Raw genomic sequence first — 19,635 nt, 5'->3', positions numbered from 1 at the left:
AGCATCTCACTTTTCAGTGAGGCCAGTGGAGCCTTGGACACAGTTTTCATTGTATATCAATGAGAATACTGTCTTGCTCAAACCCTCCTTATGAAGATAGATATAAGAAGGACCATTTCCCACAAAAAACAGGGTTCATAAGGAAAGAAAAACACAGAAGTCTCCAAGCAAACTGTATGAACATTATCATTCTAAGCTCTCAGTAACCCTCAGCTCTTAAGTGGATGCAATTAAATAAAATCTCCTCATCAGAAGAGAGAAACAGTCTTTTCTCTTTCCACCTAGAATGAGAATCTCCCAGATCATGGAAGAGTCACTTACTGAATAAGCATGAGTGAATTTCCTGGAAGAAATCAGCATGAACCTTTCAGGAGTTCTCAAGTGTGGAAACACTTATCTAGTCTTCACTTTAGGGTTGGAACTGTGAAGATTTCAGCTGCTCTTAGCTAATCATCCTTACTTTTTGTGAGGCCTAGTGGAGGTGGAAAAGCAGATGATGAGTGAATATAATTATTGCCATTGGAATTACTGTTACTATTTCTTGCCTGTATGTTACCTCTCCTCTTACCTGTTCATTTTGTGTCAGTGACTGACCAGCCCCAGCACTTACTACATCATCCCTGTGACCTGGCTTTCTCTTTCCCTTTATAGATATGGGACCTCCACACATGGACTTTTTAAGAAGCTGGGAATTCCTGGGCCCAAACCTCTGCCTTTCGTGGGCACTGCTCTGGCCTACCGTAAGGTGAGTGTTGTTTGAGCTCCCTCGTCTGCTTCTTATGGTTGCCAATCCCAGCTTAGTTTCATTGTAAAAATGCTCCTCCTCAGGGGAAGTGCTTAGGTTTCAGACTTCCCAGAAGTGGTGTCTTAGGCTGCACCCAGCACATGGCCAGGTCTACCCCAGGGCTCTATTCTCTGCTGTTAGGAGTCTCAGAGTTTGCTCAGTGAGCAGAAGGTTAGGAGCTCACATCTTAGGGCGAGCTGGCAGTCTCATGTGCAGGCTGCTCTCTGCTGTGGAGTTCCTTTCCCCCAGACCTGAGGCTTGTTTCTCAGATCCCACTTCTCCCCACTGAGACCCTCGGTGCCCAATTATTATCTAATAACTTCCCAGAATTTTTCTCTCCAAAAAAGCAGTAATTCCTTTCCACTTTTCTCAGATCAACTCCTTAGTACCAGCACCCCAAGATCCACATTTCTGGGACCCTGTTTTGCATGATTAGAACATCAAACTTAGGGAGAGGAAGTTTTGTTGTTTTTTCTTAAGTGACAAAACCGAAAACTCCTATCAAGGTTCTAATTTGTTCTCCCCCTTGTGGAGTGGTGGCCTGGTCCCCCCTTTCTGTGTGGAGCTGGATGAGGGAAAGGTGAGGCTGCCTTATCATTCATTCACTCATCTCTCACTTTCTCACTCAACAAACATGTTTAGAGTTATGTAAATTTGCTAGACGAAAAGAGGTCACTGGTGTCTTAATTTCCTAAATCCATTGGAATTTCAGTTGTGCTCTTGAGATCAATGAACAGGATGCTGACTGGGGGTTCAGAGTGTGCAGGCCACACTGACGTTCCTTCAGCTCTTGTTTTCCCATGTGGCCCTGAGGTAATAATTCAGAGGGTTCTGAGATTTAGAGACAACATGTGCATAAGCCAAACATGCCAGAAATACAGAGGTTCTGTAACCTTGACCGACAGGGTGAGTTGTTCAGTGTCTGCAACACTTGGAGGGGATTCAAGAGGGACTTGAATTTCTCCATTTCAATATCTTCTTGTTTTCTCTCCTTTCCAGTAAGACACCTGTGAATAAGAGCTTCCCTCTCACTGCCAGTGAGGGCTAGTAAGCTGCATTTCATGCGGTCTGGGTCATTTTTGTCCCTATTAGAGGTAGGACCCAGTACATTTAGTTTAGTAATATGTTTCATTTCTTCTTGCAGGGTGTTTCTGTTTTTGACATGGAATGTTTTAGAAAGTATGGAAGAACATGGGGGTGAGTATTCTGGAACTTCCACTGGATAGGCTCATTATGATGAAGCCCCCGTGGTGTGAACAGTCTCAGTCAAGTGCCCTTTGGCATGAAGCCTGCTGTAGTAAAGCTTCTGGAACCTCTGATTCCTGGGATCCCATGTGTCACCAGGTGTGCGGGTCTAAGTATGAATTGGGTCTGGAGAGGTATACGTGGTGCTGGGGCTGCTCACAGCCAGTGTTGTACCCCTCTGTACCTCCTTATCTTCTCTGGTCATGTCCTCAGAAGCCATAGGACTCTGCTGACTTGCTTTGGCCCATAAGCAATATGGTGGCATAGAAAGAACCCAGATCTCTGGATCACCAGTGGTTCAGCTCCCCTGCCCCTTCCCACATTCAGTCCTGGTCAGCTCTGGATGGAGCCAGTCTTATATTGTGGGCTTCAGTTCTGCTGTTAGTACCTGGTTCTCATGGTTGGCTGTGGATAAGAACCACCTGGGAGATCTTGTTAAAAATGCAGATTCTTTAGCCCCATCCCCCAGGAACACTGAATCTGGAGGATGTGGGGTGGGTCCCAGGAATCTCAATTGAACTAGAAGTGGAAGCAATATTAAGGCCATGTGAGATCATGAATATATACGGTAACAAAAAAGCACTGTCCTTTGTCCACCCTGGCTCTTTTGAACAAATAGGACGGGACAAGGGGAATCATCCAAGAAATATGATCAGGCTGTTGGGAGAGCAGACCTGAGTGCCACCTCAGTAACTTCTATCACTGCTTCAACGCTAAGTGGACATGACTCCCACTGAAAGCTTCTGCATTTTAGAATACTTTCTGGAGATGGGTAGTGTTTCGTGTCATCCATTTTTAGATGTGATCGCAGAATCATTTGATATTTCTCTGGGATGTCAAAAAAATAGAGGACTTTGGGGAAATCTTTCATTTTTGTTCTAGTAAATGCAAATGATTTATTATGGAAAACAAGGTGCCAAATGGTGGTGTAATTAAGCTTAAAGTAAAGCCCATGCCGGTGGCAGATTCTCATTAACAGGCCATACTGACAGTCATGAGGTCAGGCGGATAAGGATAGATCACACATGAAGAGTCAGCTTTGTGTGAGGTATGTGCGGAAGTGGGCATGCTCTGCTGCTTAGGAATGTCACCTACACGAAGCCCGAGAAACCCAACTTGGGACCCACGTATAAGAATAAATATGTATAATAGAAAATATGTCTCAGTGAATGATACATGTTCCTCTCTATGTCTTTATTCTCTCTTTTTTTTTGTTTCAAGGTTTTCTGATCTAATGCTATCAAGGACCTCTATAATATTTAAAATAATATTTCTTTTAGAGTGTAACTAGGAAATTTCTTTTAGTAAATAGGGCAAAGAAATAATTGATAATTTTGCCGTCACTTTTTAAACATTCCAAGTCTTTTTATTTGCATATTTCTGATCCCTGTGTCTATAATTTTCATCTAATATTCTCTCCTATGCATTTCATGTGTTTGATGTATCTTCAAAATTATAATTTGTAGTGACTGGGTGGGCAGACTCTCCATTATTGTTTTGTTCTTAGATAAGTTACTTGCCTTCAGTTATTTACCAACCCAACTTCCTTTTTTTTGGTAATTTTATTTTATGATTTTTTTCAGTGTTTCAAGATTCATTGTTTATGCACCATACCCACTGCTCCATGCAATATGTGCCCTCCTGAATACCCACCACCAGGCTCACCCAACCCCCCACCTCCCTCCCCTCCAAAACCCTGTTTGTTTCTCAGAGTCCACAGTCTCTCCTGATTGTCTCCCCCTCCGGTTTCCCCCAACTTACTTCTCCTCTCCATCTCCCAATGTCCTTCGTGTTATTCCTTATGCTCCACAAGTAAGTGAAACCGTATGATAATTGACTCTCTCTGCTCGACTTATTTCACTCAGCATAACCTCCTCCAGTTCCATCCATGTTGATACAAAAGTTGGATATTCAACTTTTCTGATGGAGGCATAATACTCCATTGTATATATGGACCATATCTTCTTTATCCATTAGTCTGTTGAAGGATGTCTTGGCTCTTTCCAGTTTGGCCATAGTGGCCATTGCTGCTATGAACATTGGGGTACATATGGCCCTTCTTTTCACTACATCTGTATCTTTGGGGTAAATACCCAGCAGTGCAATTGTAGGGTCATAAGGTAGCTCTATTTTTAATTTCTTAAGGAATCTCCACACTGTTTTCCAAAGTGGCTGCACCAACTTGCATTCCCACCAACAGTGTAAGAGGGTTCCCCTTTCTCCACACCCTCACCAACACTTGTTATTTACTGTCTTGTTGATTTTGGCCATTCTAACTGGTATAAGGTGGTATTTCAGTGTGGTTTTGATTGGAATCTCCCTGATGGCTAATGATGATGAACATTTTTTCACGTGTCTCTTGGCCATTTGTGTCTTCGTTGGATAAGTGTCTGTTCATGTCTTCTGCCCATTTTTTGACGTGATTATCTGTTTTGTGTGTGTTGAGTTTGAGGAGTTCTTTATAGATTTTGGATAACAGCCCTTTGTCTGTAGTGTCATTTGCGAATATCTTCTCTCATTCTGTGGGTTGCCTCTTTGTTTTGTTGACTGTTTCCTTTGCTGTGCAGAAGCTTTTGATCTTGATGAAGTCCCAAAAGTTCATTTTTGCTTTTGTTTCCTTTACCTTTGGACATATGTCTTGAAAGAAGTTGCTGTGGCTGATGTTGAAGAGGTTACTGCCTGTGTTCTCCTCTAGGATTCTGATAGATTCCTGCCTCATGTTGAGGTCTTTTCTCCATTTTGAGTTTATCTTTATGTATGGTGTAAGAGAATGGTCAAGTTTCATTCTTCCATACATAGCTGTCCAATTTTCTCAGGACCATTAAGAGACTGTCTTTTTTCCACTAGATATTTTTTCCTGCTTTGTCAAAGATTATTTGACCATAGAGTTGTGGGTCCATATCTGGGCTCTCTGCTCTGTTCCACTGATCTATGTGTCTGTTTTTGTGCCAGTACCACACTGTCTTGGTGATCACAGCTTTGTAGTAAACCTTGAAATCAGGTAACGTGATGCCCCCAGTTTTGTTTTTCTTTTTCAACATTTCCTTAGCAATTCAGTCTCTTCTGGTTCCATACAAATTTTAGGATTGTTTGTCCCAGCTTTTTGAAAAATGCCGTAGCAACATCTTCCTAGGAACAACGGCAAAGGCAAGGGAAGCAAGGGCAAAAATGAACTATTGGGATTTCATCAAGATCAAAAGCTTTTGCACAGCAAAGGAAACAGTTAACAAAACCAAAAGACAACTGACAGAATGGGAGAAGATATTTGCAAACGACATATCAGATAAAGGGCTAGTATCCAAAATCTATAAGGAACTTAGCAAACTCAACACCCAAAGAACAAACAATCCAATCAAGAAATGGGCAGAGGACATGAACAGACATTTCTGCAAAGAAGACATCCAGATGGCCAACAGACACATGAAAAAGTGCTCCACGTCACTCGGCATCAGGGAAATACAAATCAAAACCACAATGAGATATCACCTCACACCAGTCAGAATGGCTAAAATGAACAAGTCAGGAAATGACAGATGCTGGAGAGGATGTGGAGAAAGGGGAACCCTCCTCCACTGTTGGTGGGAATGCAAGCTGGTGCAACCACTCTGGAAAACAGCATGGAGGTTCCTCAAAATGTTGAAAATAGAACTACCCTATGACCCAGCAATTGCACTACTGGGTATTTACCCTAAAGATACAAACATAGTGATCCGAAGGGGCACGTGTACCCGAATGTTTATAGCAGCAATGTCTACAATAGCCAGACTATGGAAAGAACCTAGATGTCCATCAACAGATGAATGGATAAAGAAGAGGTGGTATATATACACAATGGAATACTATGCAGCCATCAAAAGAAATGAAATCATGCCATTTGCGACGACGTGGATGGAACTAGAGCGTATCATGCTTAGTGAAATAAGTCAATCGGAGAAAGACAACTATCATATGATCTCCCTGATATGAGGACATGGAGAAGCAACATGGGGGGGTAGGGGGATAGGAGAAGAGTAAATGAAACAAGATGGGATTGGGAGGGAGACAAACCATAAATGACTCTTAATCTCACAAAACAAAGTGGGGGTTGCTGGGGGGAGGTGGGATTGGGAGAGGGGGAGCGGGCTATGGACATTGGGGAGGGGAGGCGAACCATAAGAGACTATGTACTCTGAAAAACAACCTGAGGGTTTTGAAGGGTCAGGGGTGGGAGGTTGGGGGAACAGGTGGTGGGTAATGGGGAGGGCACGTTTTGCATGGAGCACTGGGTGTTGTGCAAAAAGAATGAATACTGTTACACTGGAATTTTGATCAGGATGGCATTGAAAGTATAGATTGCTCTAGGCAGTATAGACATTTTAACAATGTTTATTCTTTGGATCCACAAGCATGGAATGCTTTTCCATCTTTTTGTGTCTTCTTTAATTTCTTTCATGAATGTTCTGTAGCTCCTCAAGTACAGATCCTTTACCTCTTTGGTTAAATTTATTCCTGGGTATCTTATGGTTCTTGGTGCTGTAGTAAATGGAATCAATTCTCTAGTTTCCCTTTCTTTATTTTCATTGTTAGTGTATAAGAAAGCAACTGGTTTCTGCACACTGATTTTGTATCCTGCCATATTACTGAATTGCTGTATGAGTTCTAGTAGTTTGGGAATGGAGTCTTTTGAGTTTTCCATATAAAATATCATGTCATCTGCAAAGAGAGAGAGTTTGACTTCTTCCTTGACAATTCAAATACTATTTATTTATTTATTTATTTATTTATTTATGTTGTTGTTGTCTGTTTGCTGTTGCTAGGACTTCTAGTACTATGCCAACCTAACTTCCTTTTTCATAATATATGTAAATTGTTTGCAATGTTTGAAATACTTCTAAAATATTTGATGTAATGGTATTTCTAACCATGATCTCAGAGAATGGATTAGGTATGATCAGGATAAAAGTCTACTTCCAGGCATGGCTGCAGCTGTAGAAACTGTCATGTTAAGTGTAATCAGGTCTGTTTTCCCCACACAGGTTTTATGATGGGCGACAGCCTGTGTTGGCTATCACGGATCCGGACATGATCAAAACAGTACTAGTGAAAGAATGTTACTCTGTCTTCACAAACCGGCGGGTAAGCATGGATTTATTTTAAATTTACATATTTATTTATTTATTTATAAAACATTTTTTTAAATAAGAAGAGATTCACAGAAAGTTGTAACAGGAGGTCCCGTGTCATGTAACCTTCAAGCTGTTTCCTCTAAGGTAATATCTTGCTTAACTATAGTACTGTGTCCAAGCGGAGTTTGACATTGGTTCTCATCACAGAACTTAGATTTCAACCTTTAAAAAAATACTTTTATTTATTTATTTGACAGAGAGCCAGTGAGAGACAGAACACAAACAGGGGGAGTAGGAGAGGGAGAAGCAGGCTTCCCACCAAGCAGGGAGCCCAATGTGGGACTTGATCCCAGGACCCTGGGATCATGACCTGAGCCAAAGGCAGACACTTAATGACTGAGCCACCCAGGTGGCCCCAGATTTCAACAGTTTTATATGCACTTGTGTGTGTGGGGGGGTGTGTTGTTCTCTGAATGTTGCTCTCATATGTAGATTATGTAGATTTGTGTATCTACCAACCCAATGATGTTATGGAGCTGTTCCATTACCAAAACATCTCCTTAGTATTCTTTTATAGGCATGGTGTGTAGTTTCTCTCTTCCTTGTCTCAGGGTCTTCAGCAGAGCAAACTTTTTTTTTTTTTTATTTTGGTAAGGTCAGGTTATCCTTTTATCCTCTTATGGACTGTGACTTTGGTATCAAGTTTGAAAAATCTTTACCTAGCCCTAAGTCCCAAGGATTTTCTCCAAGTAGTTATCTTTTTGTTTTACATTTAAGTAGTTATAATATACATCTTACATAGTTATAACTTTCACATTTAAGTTTGTGATCCATTTTGTGTTAATTTTAAGTGTTAATTGTGAGGTCTGAAGTTTAAGTGAAAGATCTTTGTGTTTGGCCTATGGATGTCTAATTGCTCCAGCACCATTTGTGAAAATACTGTACTTTCTCCATTGAATTGCTTTTGTACCAATATCAAAATTGAGTTGGGCGTATGTGTGTGTGTGTCTATTTCTCATTCTCTGTTCTGTTCTTCGATCTCTGTATCTCTCTATCCATCAATATCAGGCTCTCTTGATTACTGTGGCCATACAGTAAGTCAGCATCATGAACAATGATTCCTCCCATTTTATTTTTTGTTGAAATTGTTTTAGGTATTTCAACTCCTTTGCCTTTTCATACAAATTTAGAATTAGCTTATCTAGGTTTACATAATATTTGTGAGGATTTTTAAAGACATGATTTAAACTATCGATCAGTATGCAGAAAATCTCTTATCTTTACTAAGTCACATCTTTCAATGTATGAATGCAATATGTGTTTATTTAGGTTTTCTTTGATTCTTTTCACCAACATTTAGTTCTCAGCACAGGAAAACCATTTATGTTTTGTTAGATATACATCTAAAGTATTTCACCTTCTTTGTGTGATTATAATTATTATGGTGTTTTTAATGTATTTTGACATATTCTTATTATATAGAAATGTGGTTGATTTTTGGTGTTGATCTTATTTCCTGTAACCTAGCTTAGCTCATTTATTAGATGCAGAAGTGTTTTTACGTTTCTCAAGATTTTCTACATTGACAATTATGTAACCTGAAATAGGGATGCTCCTATTTTTATCTTTCCAATCTTACAACTTTATTTCTTTGTTTTGTATTATTGCACTAGCTAGGATTTCTAGTGAGATGTTAAGTCAGAGTGGTAAGAGTACACATTTTGTCTTGTTCCTGATGTTAGGGGCAAGCACTCAGTCTTTCACCATTTAAATATTTATATATACATTTTTTATAATGAAAACTCTATATATTTAAGTGTGATGTTTTGATTTATGTATACATTGTGAAGTGATTATGACAAATGAATTAACATGTCTATCATCACCCAGAGTTTCTTTGTGTATGTGTGTGTGTTTGTGTTAAGAACAATGAATGATAGAACACTACATCAAAAACTAATGAAGTACTGTATGGTGACTAACATAACGTCAAAAAAAAAAAAAGGACACGTAAGATCTACTTTTAAAGCAAATTTCAAATGTCTTAATAATTATAATCACCATGCAGTATATTCAGTCTCCAGAACTTTTTCATCTCATTAACAAAAGTTTGTACCATTTGATTTCTGTCTTTCTTTTGCTCCTGATAACTACCAGTCCGCTATTTGTTACTGTGCTTGACTTTATTTTTCTAGATTCCACTTATAATTGAGATCTTGCAAATCCTGTCCTTCTGTATCTGGCTTAGTGCCCTTAGCATGTTGTCCTTGTTGTCCAGGTTCATCCATGCTTGGAAATGGCAGTATTTCCTTCCTTTTTAAGGCCAAGTAATATTTCATTGTCTTTATCCATTCATCATTCCCTTTACATTTAAAGTAATTATTATTATTTTTTAAAGATTTTTATTTATTTATTTGACAGACAGAGATCACAAGTAGGCAGAGAGGCAGGCAGAGAGAGAGAGGAAGGGAAGCAGGCTCCCCGCTGAGCAAAGAGCCCGATGCGGGGCTCAATCCCAGGACCCTGGGACCATGACCCGAGCCAAAGGCAGAGGCTTTAACCTACTGAGCCACCCAGGCGCCCCTAAAGTAATTATTGATAAGGATTTACTATTGTCATTTGTTAGCCCAGGTATTTCATAGATCAATTATTCCTGGTACATGTCTTTCTTTTTACTTTCATGTGTTTTTTTTTTTACAGTGGTATGCTTTGATTTTTTTTTTTTCTCTATCTTTTCTGTATCTACTCTATGTTTCTGTTTTGCAGTTACCAGGAGGTTTACATAAAATATCTTATAGATATAGTAGTCTGTTTTTTTTTTTTCTAAAGAATTTATTTATTTAACAGAGAGAGAGATCACAAGTAGGCAGAGAGGCAGGCAGAGAGAGAGGAGGAAGCAGGCTCCCTGCGGAGCAGAGAGCCCGATGCGGGGCTTGATCCCAGGACCCTGAGATCATGACCTGAGCCGAAGGCAGCGGCTTAATCCACTGAGCCACCCAGGCGCCCCTAGTAGTCTGTTTTAAGTGGATAAGGACTTAACTTGTTTATTTCCAAACTCAATGCTTTTATTCCTCTCCCACCAATTTTATGTTTTTGACATCACAATTTACGTATCTTATATCGTGTATTTAACAAATTCTTTTAGCTGTAGTTTTAAAAATTATTTTTGTTTTAAACTTTCACTAGAGTTTAAGTAATTTGTATATCACCAGTACAATACCACTGTGTTCTGAATTTATGCATTTATATTTACCAGGGAGATTTATACTTTCATGTGATTTCATGTTACTAGTAACTGCCCTTTTGTTTTTCAGCTCGAAGGACTCCCTTTAGTATTTCTTGTAAGGCAGGCTTACTGGTAATGAATTCTGTTCACTTTTGTTTGTCTGGAAATGTCTTTATCTCTCTCACATTTCTGAAAGGCTTGTTAGGTATTCTTAGTAAGGTATTCTTAGTTGGGATTTTTTTCAGCATTTCAAATAAATCGTCCACTATCTTCTGCCTTTCATGATTTCCACTGGGGATTCCACTGATAGCCCCATGGTGTTCCCTTGTATGTGATGAGCTTCTTTTCTCTTGCTGCTTTCAAGACTTTTTCTTTGGGTTTAACTTTTGACAGTTTTATTATAATGTCTCTTGGAGAAGTCCTTTTCACATTCAGTCTTATTGGGAACTTTAAGCCTCATGACCCAAGATTTCCATACATTTCTCTACGTTTGAGAAGTTTTCAGCCATTGTTTCTTTCAGTAAGATTTCCCTACTGGGGGAACATCCCTACTGAAACTCTCATAATATGAATGTTGTTTCACTTGATGGTGTCCTATCAGTCCTGTAGGCTTTTCCCTCAATTCTTTTCATTTTTGTTCCCCACTCTGACTGGATAATTTAAGATAATCAAAGAGGGCATGGCTGGTTCATGCATTTGGGGGCCACACCTTGAGCAACTGCATGCTCCTTGGCAGCAAGAGCAGAGGAGGGTCTTTGTGGCTGTGGTAGCTTTTGGGGTCTTCAGCAGCACCCCCAGATCCAGTGCCAGGAGACTGGGGAAGGAGAATGGTGGCCAGAGCTGGTGCTCTGCACACACTTATCTGGAGGGCTGAAAGCAGGCTCATGCCCAAAACAAAGCTAGTGCCAGTGATGGGGGCTGTACCAACTGTGGACACACAGGTAGCTTTGAGTTCCTGAGCTGTCTGTGTGCACTCATGTGGCTTCGGGGATACCCAGTACTGCATGCCCAACAGTGGGGCTTGAATAGAGGTCAGGCTGGCAGTGTGTAGGTGTGCATCTTCAGGGTTTAGCTGTGGTCTCAAGTGGCAGTGCAGTCCAGTGACAGGAGTCAGGCCTGGCCTCAGGCCCCTGAAAGCTGTTATGTCTGGACTGGTGTTGTCCATACGCCTAGTCATAGAGGCCAAGACTGGCTGGTGGTGTAGATTTGGGGCTCACAGTGCTGGTGGTGGCACTGGCTGAGGCAACTGATGTGAGTGCAGATGGACACAGCAGGACTCTGGCACCTAGAGTCTGCAAGGGTGAAAACCTCTGGGACTATCAGCAGCAAAATCTTAGAGGGTACACAGTGCTGGGCCAGCTGTTTGCCTCAACAGCAAAGCCTGCCAGAGACTTCTGCAGATCAGGTCACAGAGAAGCATGGTTACTCCTTCCACTTGACCGATACTGGTAGTCCTGTCCTTCTTTGTTCCTAGCTGTGACCAGCTGTGTCAGTCATGCCAGTCCCTGGGAGGTTTGAAACCAAAACAGATCATTTGGGCCATGCCCTGAAGGGCCGGGGCTAATGGTCGCTCACCTTCCCCAGGAAGGGGAACTATCTCAGGTCAGAGGGGGTCCTCTTGGTGCTGAGCAGTGGTGGCCTGGGTCACGGGGTGATGCAGGCAAAATGAAGCTCTTCTCCCTACTTTCCTTGTACAGTTATTCTCAGGAGATTTGCTCCACTGTGTTGTTGAAGCTTCTTAAATGGACTCCTAAGTCCTGGAGCCTATTTTTGTTTGTGAGTAACTGTCTGATTGTTGTTCTTTGTGGGGTGACTGAGGCTGAAGTGTCCTGTTTCATCATCTTAGGGATATAACATCAGTCTTTCCTCACTGGGGTGATGTTAGGCGTAAGGTTTTTAGATGCTTGTTATTAAGTTGAGGAACTTTCTGTTTCTTCCTTGTTTGTGAGTTTTTATCATGAAACAGTGTTGAAGGTAGCCATTTCATTTTCATTTAAAAATTTTTAAAATTTAAATTCATTTAATTAACATATACTGTATTATTAGTTTCAGAGATAGAATTCAGTGATTCATCAGTTGCATACAACACCCAGTGCTCTTTACTTCATTAATTAATGCCCACCATCTAGTTATCCCATCCCCCGCCCCAGCAACTTCCAGTTTGTTCCCTATGGTTAAAGAGTGTCTTATGGTTTGCCTCCCTATTTTTATCTTATTATATTTTTCCTTCCCTTCTATGTTCATCTGTTTTGTTTCTTAAATTCCACATATGAGTGAAATCACATAATTGGCTTTCTCTGATTAACTTATTTATCTTAGCATAATACCCTCCAGTTTTATCTATGTTGTTGCAAATGGCACGATATTTTTCCTTTTGATGGCTAAATAATATTCCGTGTATATGGTATACACACACACACACACACACACACACACACACACACACACACCGTGTCTTGTTATCAATTCCACTGTTAATGGACATCTGGGCTCTTTCTGTATTTTGGCAATTTTGCACACTGCTGTGATAATCATTGGGGTGCATGTGTTCCTTCAAATCTATGTTTGTATCCTTCTGATAAATACCTAGTAGTCCAATTGCAGGGTCATAGGATAGCTCTATTTTTAAGTTTTTGAGGAATCTCCAGACTGTTTTCCAGAATGGTGCACCAGTCTGCATGGCTACCAATAGTGTAAGAGGGTTCCCTTTCTCAGCATCCTTGCTAACACTTGTTCCCTGAGTTGTTAACTTTAGCCATGGAGATATCCATGTTAAAACAAAATATAGTTTTAGAAAATGGAAGAAATATTCAAACTGATTGGCTTGCTAGGCCAATCCCAAGATGAGAAATAGAGTCATTTCTCTCTTTTTCCTTATGTTCATTTGGGGAAAACACAGGGGGAAGAGATTTCCATGTTACTGTACCATTTCTTCACAAAAGCAAATAGATTCCTAATCTTTTTAGTGTTAACTACAATGCTTTAAAAAAATCACCATATCAAGACATCCAGTTTTTGAGTTTCATATGCTGTGGATATATGCAAAAGGTAGAACTGGTCTGAGGCAACATACAGTTTGCCAGGCTATTTGGCTGCCTTCCACCAATCCTATCTACTCTGCACAGTTTAAGAGAATGTACTACCTGCATTCTCCTCAAGGATTTTGATGGATTCCTTTCTCACATTGAGGTACTTCATCCATTTGGAGTCTATTTTCGTGTGTGGTGTAAGGAAGTGGTCCAATTTCATTTTTCTGCATGTGGCTGTCCAATTTTCCCAGCACCATTTATTGAAGAGGCTGTCTTTTTTCCATTGGACATTCTTTCCTGCTTTGTCGAAGATTAGTTGACCATAGAGTTGAGGGTCGATTTCTGGGCTCTCTATTCTGTTCCACTGATGGACTCTGAAAAACAACCTGAGGGTTTTGAAGGGTCAGGGGTGGGAGGTTGGGGCAACCTGAGGGTTTTGAAGGTTCAGGGGTGGGAGGTTGGGGGAACAGGTGGTGGGTAATGGGGAGGGCACGTTTTGCATGGAGCACTGGGTGTTGTGCAAAAAGAATGAATACTGTTACGCTGAAAAAATAAATAAAATGGAAAAAAAAAAAGAGAATGTACTAGGTGTTAATCCTGTGTATTCCCCTGGAGAAGTAGTTTCCCTGCCAAATTCTCTCATATGACATTTGCACTGAAATGAAGATGGAATATGAAGCCTGGAAAGCACAGCAGGTGGCTGGTTGTGTCCTCAGCCTTGCAAAAAGCTAGGCATTTGGGATAAGTATCTGTTGATCACCTGCCATAGGGCCTATGACTAAGTTGATAATCACAAAATATTTGTTGAATAACTTCTGCCTGTTTAACAAATTTTCCACGACCTTTGAGACCTCCAAAATTTATGTAGGGCAAATTGTGTTTTTCTTTGACTCTAGGCTCTTGGTCCAGTGGGGTTTATGAAAAGTGCAATCTCTTTGTCTGAGGATGAAGAATGGAAGAGGATGCGAACATTGCTGTCCCCTACTTTCACTAGTGGAAAGCTCAAGGAGGTAAGAAAAGAAGATGCTCAATTAGAAAGTTAATCCAGGGGGCGCCTGGGTGGCTCAGTGGTTTGGGCCACTGCCTTCGGCTCGGGTCATGATCTCGGGGTCCTGGGATTGGGTCCCGCATTGGGCTCTCTGCTCGGCCGGGAGCCTGCTTCCCTCTCACTCTCTCTGCTTGCCTCTCTGCCTACTTGTGATCTCTCTCTGTCAAATAAATAAACGAAATCTTTAAAAAAAAAAAGAAAAAAAAAAAAAGAAAGTTAAGCCAGACATCTGGGAGCAGGTAGGAAATACAATCATAGTCCATCTCTAAGGGGAAGTCTACGGAATTTGGGCTTCCTGAAATGGTCTTTTTATGTCCTACAAGAGACACAATAAGATTTGTTACAAACCACTGCTCCATGCTTGTGAAACCCACATCATCCTAGGACTTGATTCTCAGATTTAACTTCAGGGTGTTGTGTTTTGTGTGTAGATGTTCCCCATCATTGACCAGTATGGAGATGTGTTGGTGAAGAATGTGCGGAAGGAGGCCGAGAAAGGCAAACCTATCAACTTGAAAGAGTAAGTAGGAGTCCAGTTGCTGGGATTCCAACTCTGTCACGACACTTTCCAGCTGCTGCCAGAGAGCCAACTGCCACTGTTGTGTGACTCCAGTGAAGCAGCTGACATATGCGTGTGGTGTTACAACCCCAGTGGGCCAGCCAAGAAGAGGTAGCTCACCTAAAAAGGCAAGACAGTCAGAAGAGAAAGGGTCTCCTTTAGTGTATATGAGGCAGGATTAATTTATCTGCTTAACTGTCACCTTGGATATTCCGGAAGACAGCAATATATGATTGAAAAAAAAATGATTGTACCAAATCTTTGAGTGTAGAGGGTATGGTATGGTGGGAGGGGAAGGTACTTGGTACATATTGACGGGCGCTGGGTGGAGCAAGAACATGAATATGTGGAACTTGGATCAACTGAAGACCCTTCTTGATTTTGTTGAGGATATTAGCAAAACAGTAAATATTAATTCTCGTGACCAGCTGTCCTCCTTTCAATCTCAAAAAAGAGAAGGCCTTGCTCATGTAATGGGAGGGTGACACTATATATATATGTATACAAACACACACATACACATAAAATTAAAAATATTTATTTATTTTTTTTCCCAACTTGGGATATTTTAAATTATGCCGGATGAACAGATGTACATTGGGATTGTCCTAGGAAAACTATTGGCATGTAGTCACTTAGCTATGGAATTCCCTAAATCAATTTTGGTGTGACTTAATATATATTTTTATTTTTATTTTATTTTTTTAAGATTTATTTATTTGACAGATAGAGATTACAAGCAGGCAGAGAGGCAGGCAGAGAGAGAGAGAGGAGGAAGCAGGCTCCCAGCCAAGCAGAGAGCCCGATGCGGGGCTCGATCCCAGGACCCCGGGATCATGACCTGAGCTGAAGGCAGAGGCTTTAACCCGCCGAGCCACCCAGGCGCCCCAATATATATTTTTAAAGTATGAACATTCTTAGTTCTCACATTTTCCAAAAATGAATGAGTCCTCAGGGCAATCTCAGATCGGTGAAGATGAGACAGAGTGGGTCTTGCAGGACACTTAGCCAGGGTGTAGAGAAGGAGGGATGGTGTTCTTGGCAGCACAGAACAGGGTGTTGGTGTTCTGTGATGTGCTGAAGAGGAATCAGCTCTGAGCACAGATACTGTGGTGAGAGAAGATCCAGATCAGTTTCACGGATCTTGACTCCACGAGGAAGGGTTAATTATCCCACCATTTGTCCTGCTTAGACACAGCGCTTATCCACCTTCTGCTGCCCATACTCAAAACATGCTACTGTAATTTGTCCAACTTCGGGTCTCTATCCCTTTGTGACTGAGCTCCTTGAGCTCAGAGGTGTGTCTAACATGTCACAGTGTCCCCATCACCCCTAACACAAGGCCAGCTGCATCATTGGCACCTCACGAGCACCTCGTGAGTGAGTTTGATGGCACCTAGACTCTTCAGATGAAGCAGCAGCTGGTTCTGAATGTGCGGTTTTTGTCTTGTCTGGACGTCGGAATCTACGTGCACGTTTTGCTGCATGTGTTGGATTAAGATAGTAAAGAGGTGGTGATTTTAATTACACACGTTTTTTCTTTCTCTCACAGCATCTTTGGGGCCTACAGCATGGACGTGATTACCAGCACATCGTTTGGAGTGAACATCGATTCCCTCAACAACCCACAAGATCCCTTCGTGGAAAATACTAAGAAGCTCTTAAGATTTGATTTCCTTGATCCATTTTTCTTCTCAATAAGTATGTTCAGTACTGGTTTTCTTTTTTCTTCCTTCCTCTTTTTCCCTTTCTTCCTTCCTCCCTCACTTCTTCTCTTCCTACGTTACTACAACAATTTTACTCAGATAAAACCTCATCTAACATATATGTCCCCCTTTTTAAAATGTACAGTTCATGTCCCAGTACCATTTATTGAAGATTATTTATTTCATTGATTGGTATTGGAAACCTTATCAAAATTCAGTTGACCATAAATACATGGGTGTAATTTTGGATTCCAAATTCAATTCCGTTGATCTCCTTATGCCTGGACCACACTGTCTTGATCTTTATAACTGTGTGGTAAGTTTTGAAGCTGGAAGTTGGAGCTCTAAAATTTTTTTTCCCATTTTATTTATTTTTTCAGCGTAACAGTATTCATTCTTTTTGCACAACACCCAGTGCTCCATGCAAAACGTGCCCTCCCCATTACCCACCACCTGTTCCCCCAACCTCCCACCCCTGACCCTTCAAAACCCTCAGGTTGCCCCAACCTCCCACCCCTGACCCTTCAAAACCCTCAGGTTGTTTTTCAGAGTCCATAGTCTCTTATGGTTCGCCTCCCCTCCCCAATGTCCATAGCCCGCTCCCCTTCTCCCAATCCCACCTCCCCCCAGCAACCCCCAGTTTGTTTTGTGAGATTAAGAGTCATTTATGGTTTGTCTCCCTCCCAATCCCATCTTGTTTCATTTATTCTTCTCCTATCCCCCTACCCCCCCATGTTGCTTCTCCATGTCCTCATATCAGGGAGATCATATGCGGAGCTCTAAAATTTTATTCCTTTTTTTTTCAAGGTTGTTTTGGCCATTCTGGGTCCCTTACCTTCTATATGAATTTTTATTTGAGTATGCCAATTTCCACAAAGAAGCCAGCTAGGATTTTTATAGGCGATACATTAACCTGTAGATCAGTTTAAGGAGTACTGCCATCTTGACAATATTAAGTTCTAATTTGTGATCATTGGATGTTTTTCCATTTATATATGAATTGAAATGGATCTTTAATTTATTTCAACAATATTTGTGGGTTTCAGAGTGTACACTCTTCTTTTGTTAAAGCTATTCCTAAGTATTCTGTTCTTCTCGATGTTATTGTAAAGGAGTTATATTCCTAATTTCACTTTCAGATTTTTTATTGCAGTGTATGAAATAGAATTGATTTTTAAAATTATTATCATATAATGTATTATTTGCCCCAGGGTTTATAGGTATGTGAATCATCAGGCTTACATATTTCACAGCACTCACCATAGCACATACCCTCCCCAATATCCATAACCCAGCCACCCTATCCCTACCCCCCATATCCCGGCAACCCTCAGTTTGTTTTGTGAGATCAAGAGTCTCTTATGGGTTGTCTCCCACCTGATCCCCTCTTGTTTCATTTTTTTCCCTCCCTACCGCACATGGCCCCCTGCCCTGCCTCTCAAATTCCTTATATCAGAGAGTTCATATAATTGTCTTTCTGATTGGCGTATTGTGCTTAGCATAATACCCTCTAGTTCCATCCTCATCATTGCAAATGGCAGGAATTCATTTCTCTTGATGGCTGCATAGTATTCCATTGTATATATATACCACCTCTTCTTTATCCATTCATCTGTTGATGGGCATCTAGGTTTTTTCCATAGTTTGGCTATTGTGGACATTGCTGCTATAAACATTCAGATGCATGTGCCCCTTCAGATGACTACATTTATATCTTTGGGGGTAAATACCCAGTAGTGCAATTACTGGGTCATAGGGTAGCTCTAGTTTCAACTTTTTGAGGAACCTCCATACTGTTTACCAAAGTAGCTGCACCAGCTTGCATTCCCACCAACAGTGTAAGAGGGTTCCCCTTTCTCTGCATCCTTGCCAACATCTGTCATTTCCTGACTTGTTAAGTTTAGCCATTCTGATGGGTGTGAGATGGCATCTCATTGTGGTTTTGATTTGTATTTCCCTGATGCTGAGTGATGTTAAGCACTTTTTCATATATCTGTTGGCCATTTGGATGTCTTCTTTGCAGAAATGTCTGTTCATGTCTTCTGCCCATTTCTTAATTGGATTATTTGTTCTTTGGTTGTTGAGTTTTATAAGTTCTTTAGGGATTTTGGATACTAGCCCTTTATCTGATATGTCATTTGTGAATATCTTCTCCCATTTTGTCAGTTGTCTTTTGGTTTTGTTGGCTGTTTCCTTAGCTGTGCAGAAGCTTTTAATCTTGATAAAGTCCCAATAGCTCATTTTGCCTTTGCTTCCCTTGCCTTTGGTGATGTTTCTAGGAAGAAGTTGCTGTGGCTGAAGTCAAAGAGGTTATTACCTGTGTTCTCCTCAAGGATTTTGATGGATCCCTGTCTCACATTGAGGTCTCTCATCCATTATGAGTCTATTTTTGTGTGTGGTGTAAGGAAATAGTCCAGTTTCATTTTTCTGTGTGTGGCTGTCCAATTTTCCCAACACCATTTGTTGAAGAGACTGCCTGTTCATCAAGGATATTGGTCTGTAATTCTTCTTTTTGATGGGGGTCTTTGTCTGGTTTTGGGATCAAGGTAATGCTGGCCTCATAAAATGAGTTTAGAATTTTTTCTTCCCTTTCTATTTTTTTGAATAGTTTCAGGAGAATAGGTATTAATTCTTCTTTAAATGTTTGGTAGAATTCACCTGGGAAGCTGTCTGGCCCTGGGCTCTTGTTTGTTGGCAGATTTTTGATGACTGCTTTAATCTCCTTAGTGGTTATGGGTCTGTTCAGGTTTTCTGTTTCTTCCTGGTTCAGTTCTGGTAGTTTACGTGTCTCTGGGAATGCATCCATTTCTTCCAGATTGTCAAATTTGTTGGCATAGAGTTGCTCATAAGTTATTATAATTGTTTGTGTAGCTTTGATGTTGGTTGTGATCTCTTCTCTTTCAGTCATGATTTTATTTATCCAAATAAAATCC

General features: G+C 40.8%; 1 protein-coding gene across 1 annotated transcript in view; it reads left to right on the top strand.

The window, feature by feature from the left end:
• Positions 1–19,635, top strand: part of LOC123933457 (cytochrome P450 3A12) — a 46,098-nt gene that overhangs the window by 8,645 nt on the left and 17,818 nt on the right. The window contains exons 2-7 of the mRNA XM_045992643.1: positions 652–745; positions 1,929–1,981; positions 7,045–7,144; positions 14,286–14,399; positions 14,869–14,957; positions 16,549–16,697. Coding sequence (XP_045848599.1) covers positions 652–745; positions 1,929–1,981; positions 7,045–7,144; positions 14,286–14,399; positions 14,869–14,957; positions 16,549–16,697 — 599 coding nt within the window. The remainder of the gene's footprint in view (positions 1–651; positions 746–1,928; positions 1,982–7,044; positions 7,145–14,285; positions 14,400–14,868; positions 14,958–16,548; positions 16,698–19,635) is intronic.

Source organism: Meles meles, chromosome 21 (genome assembly GCF_922984935.1).
Source record: "Meles meles chromosome 21, mMelMel3.1 paternal haplotype, whole genome shotgun sequence".
In the NCBI taxonomy this organism is placed as follows: Eukaryota; Metazoa; Chordata; class Mammalia; order Carnivora; family Mustelidae; genus Meles; species Meles meles.
This window is presented reverse-complemented; position numbering and strand designations above follow the sequence as displayed.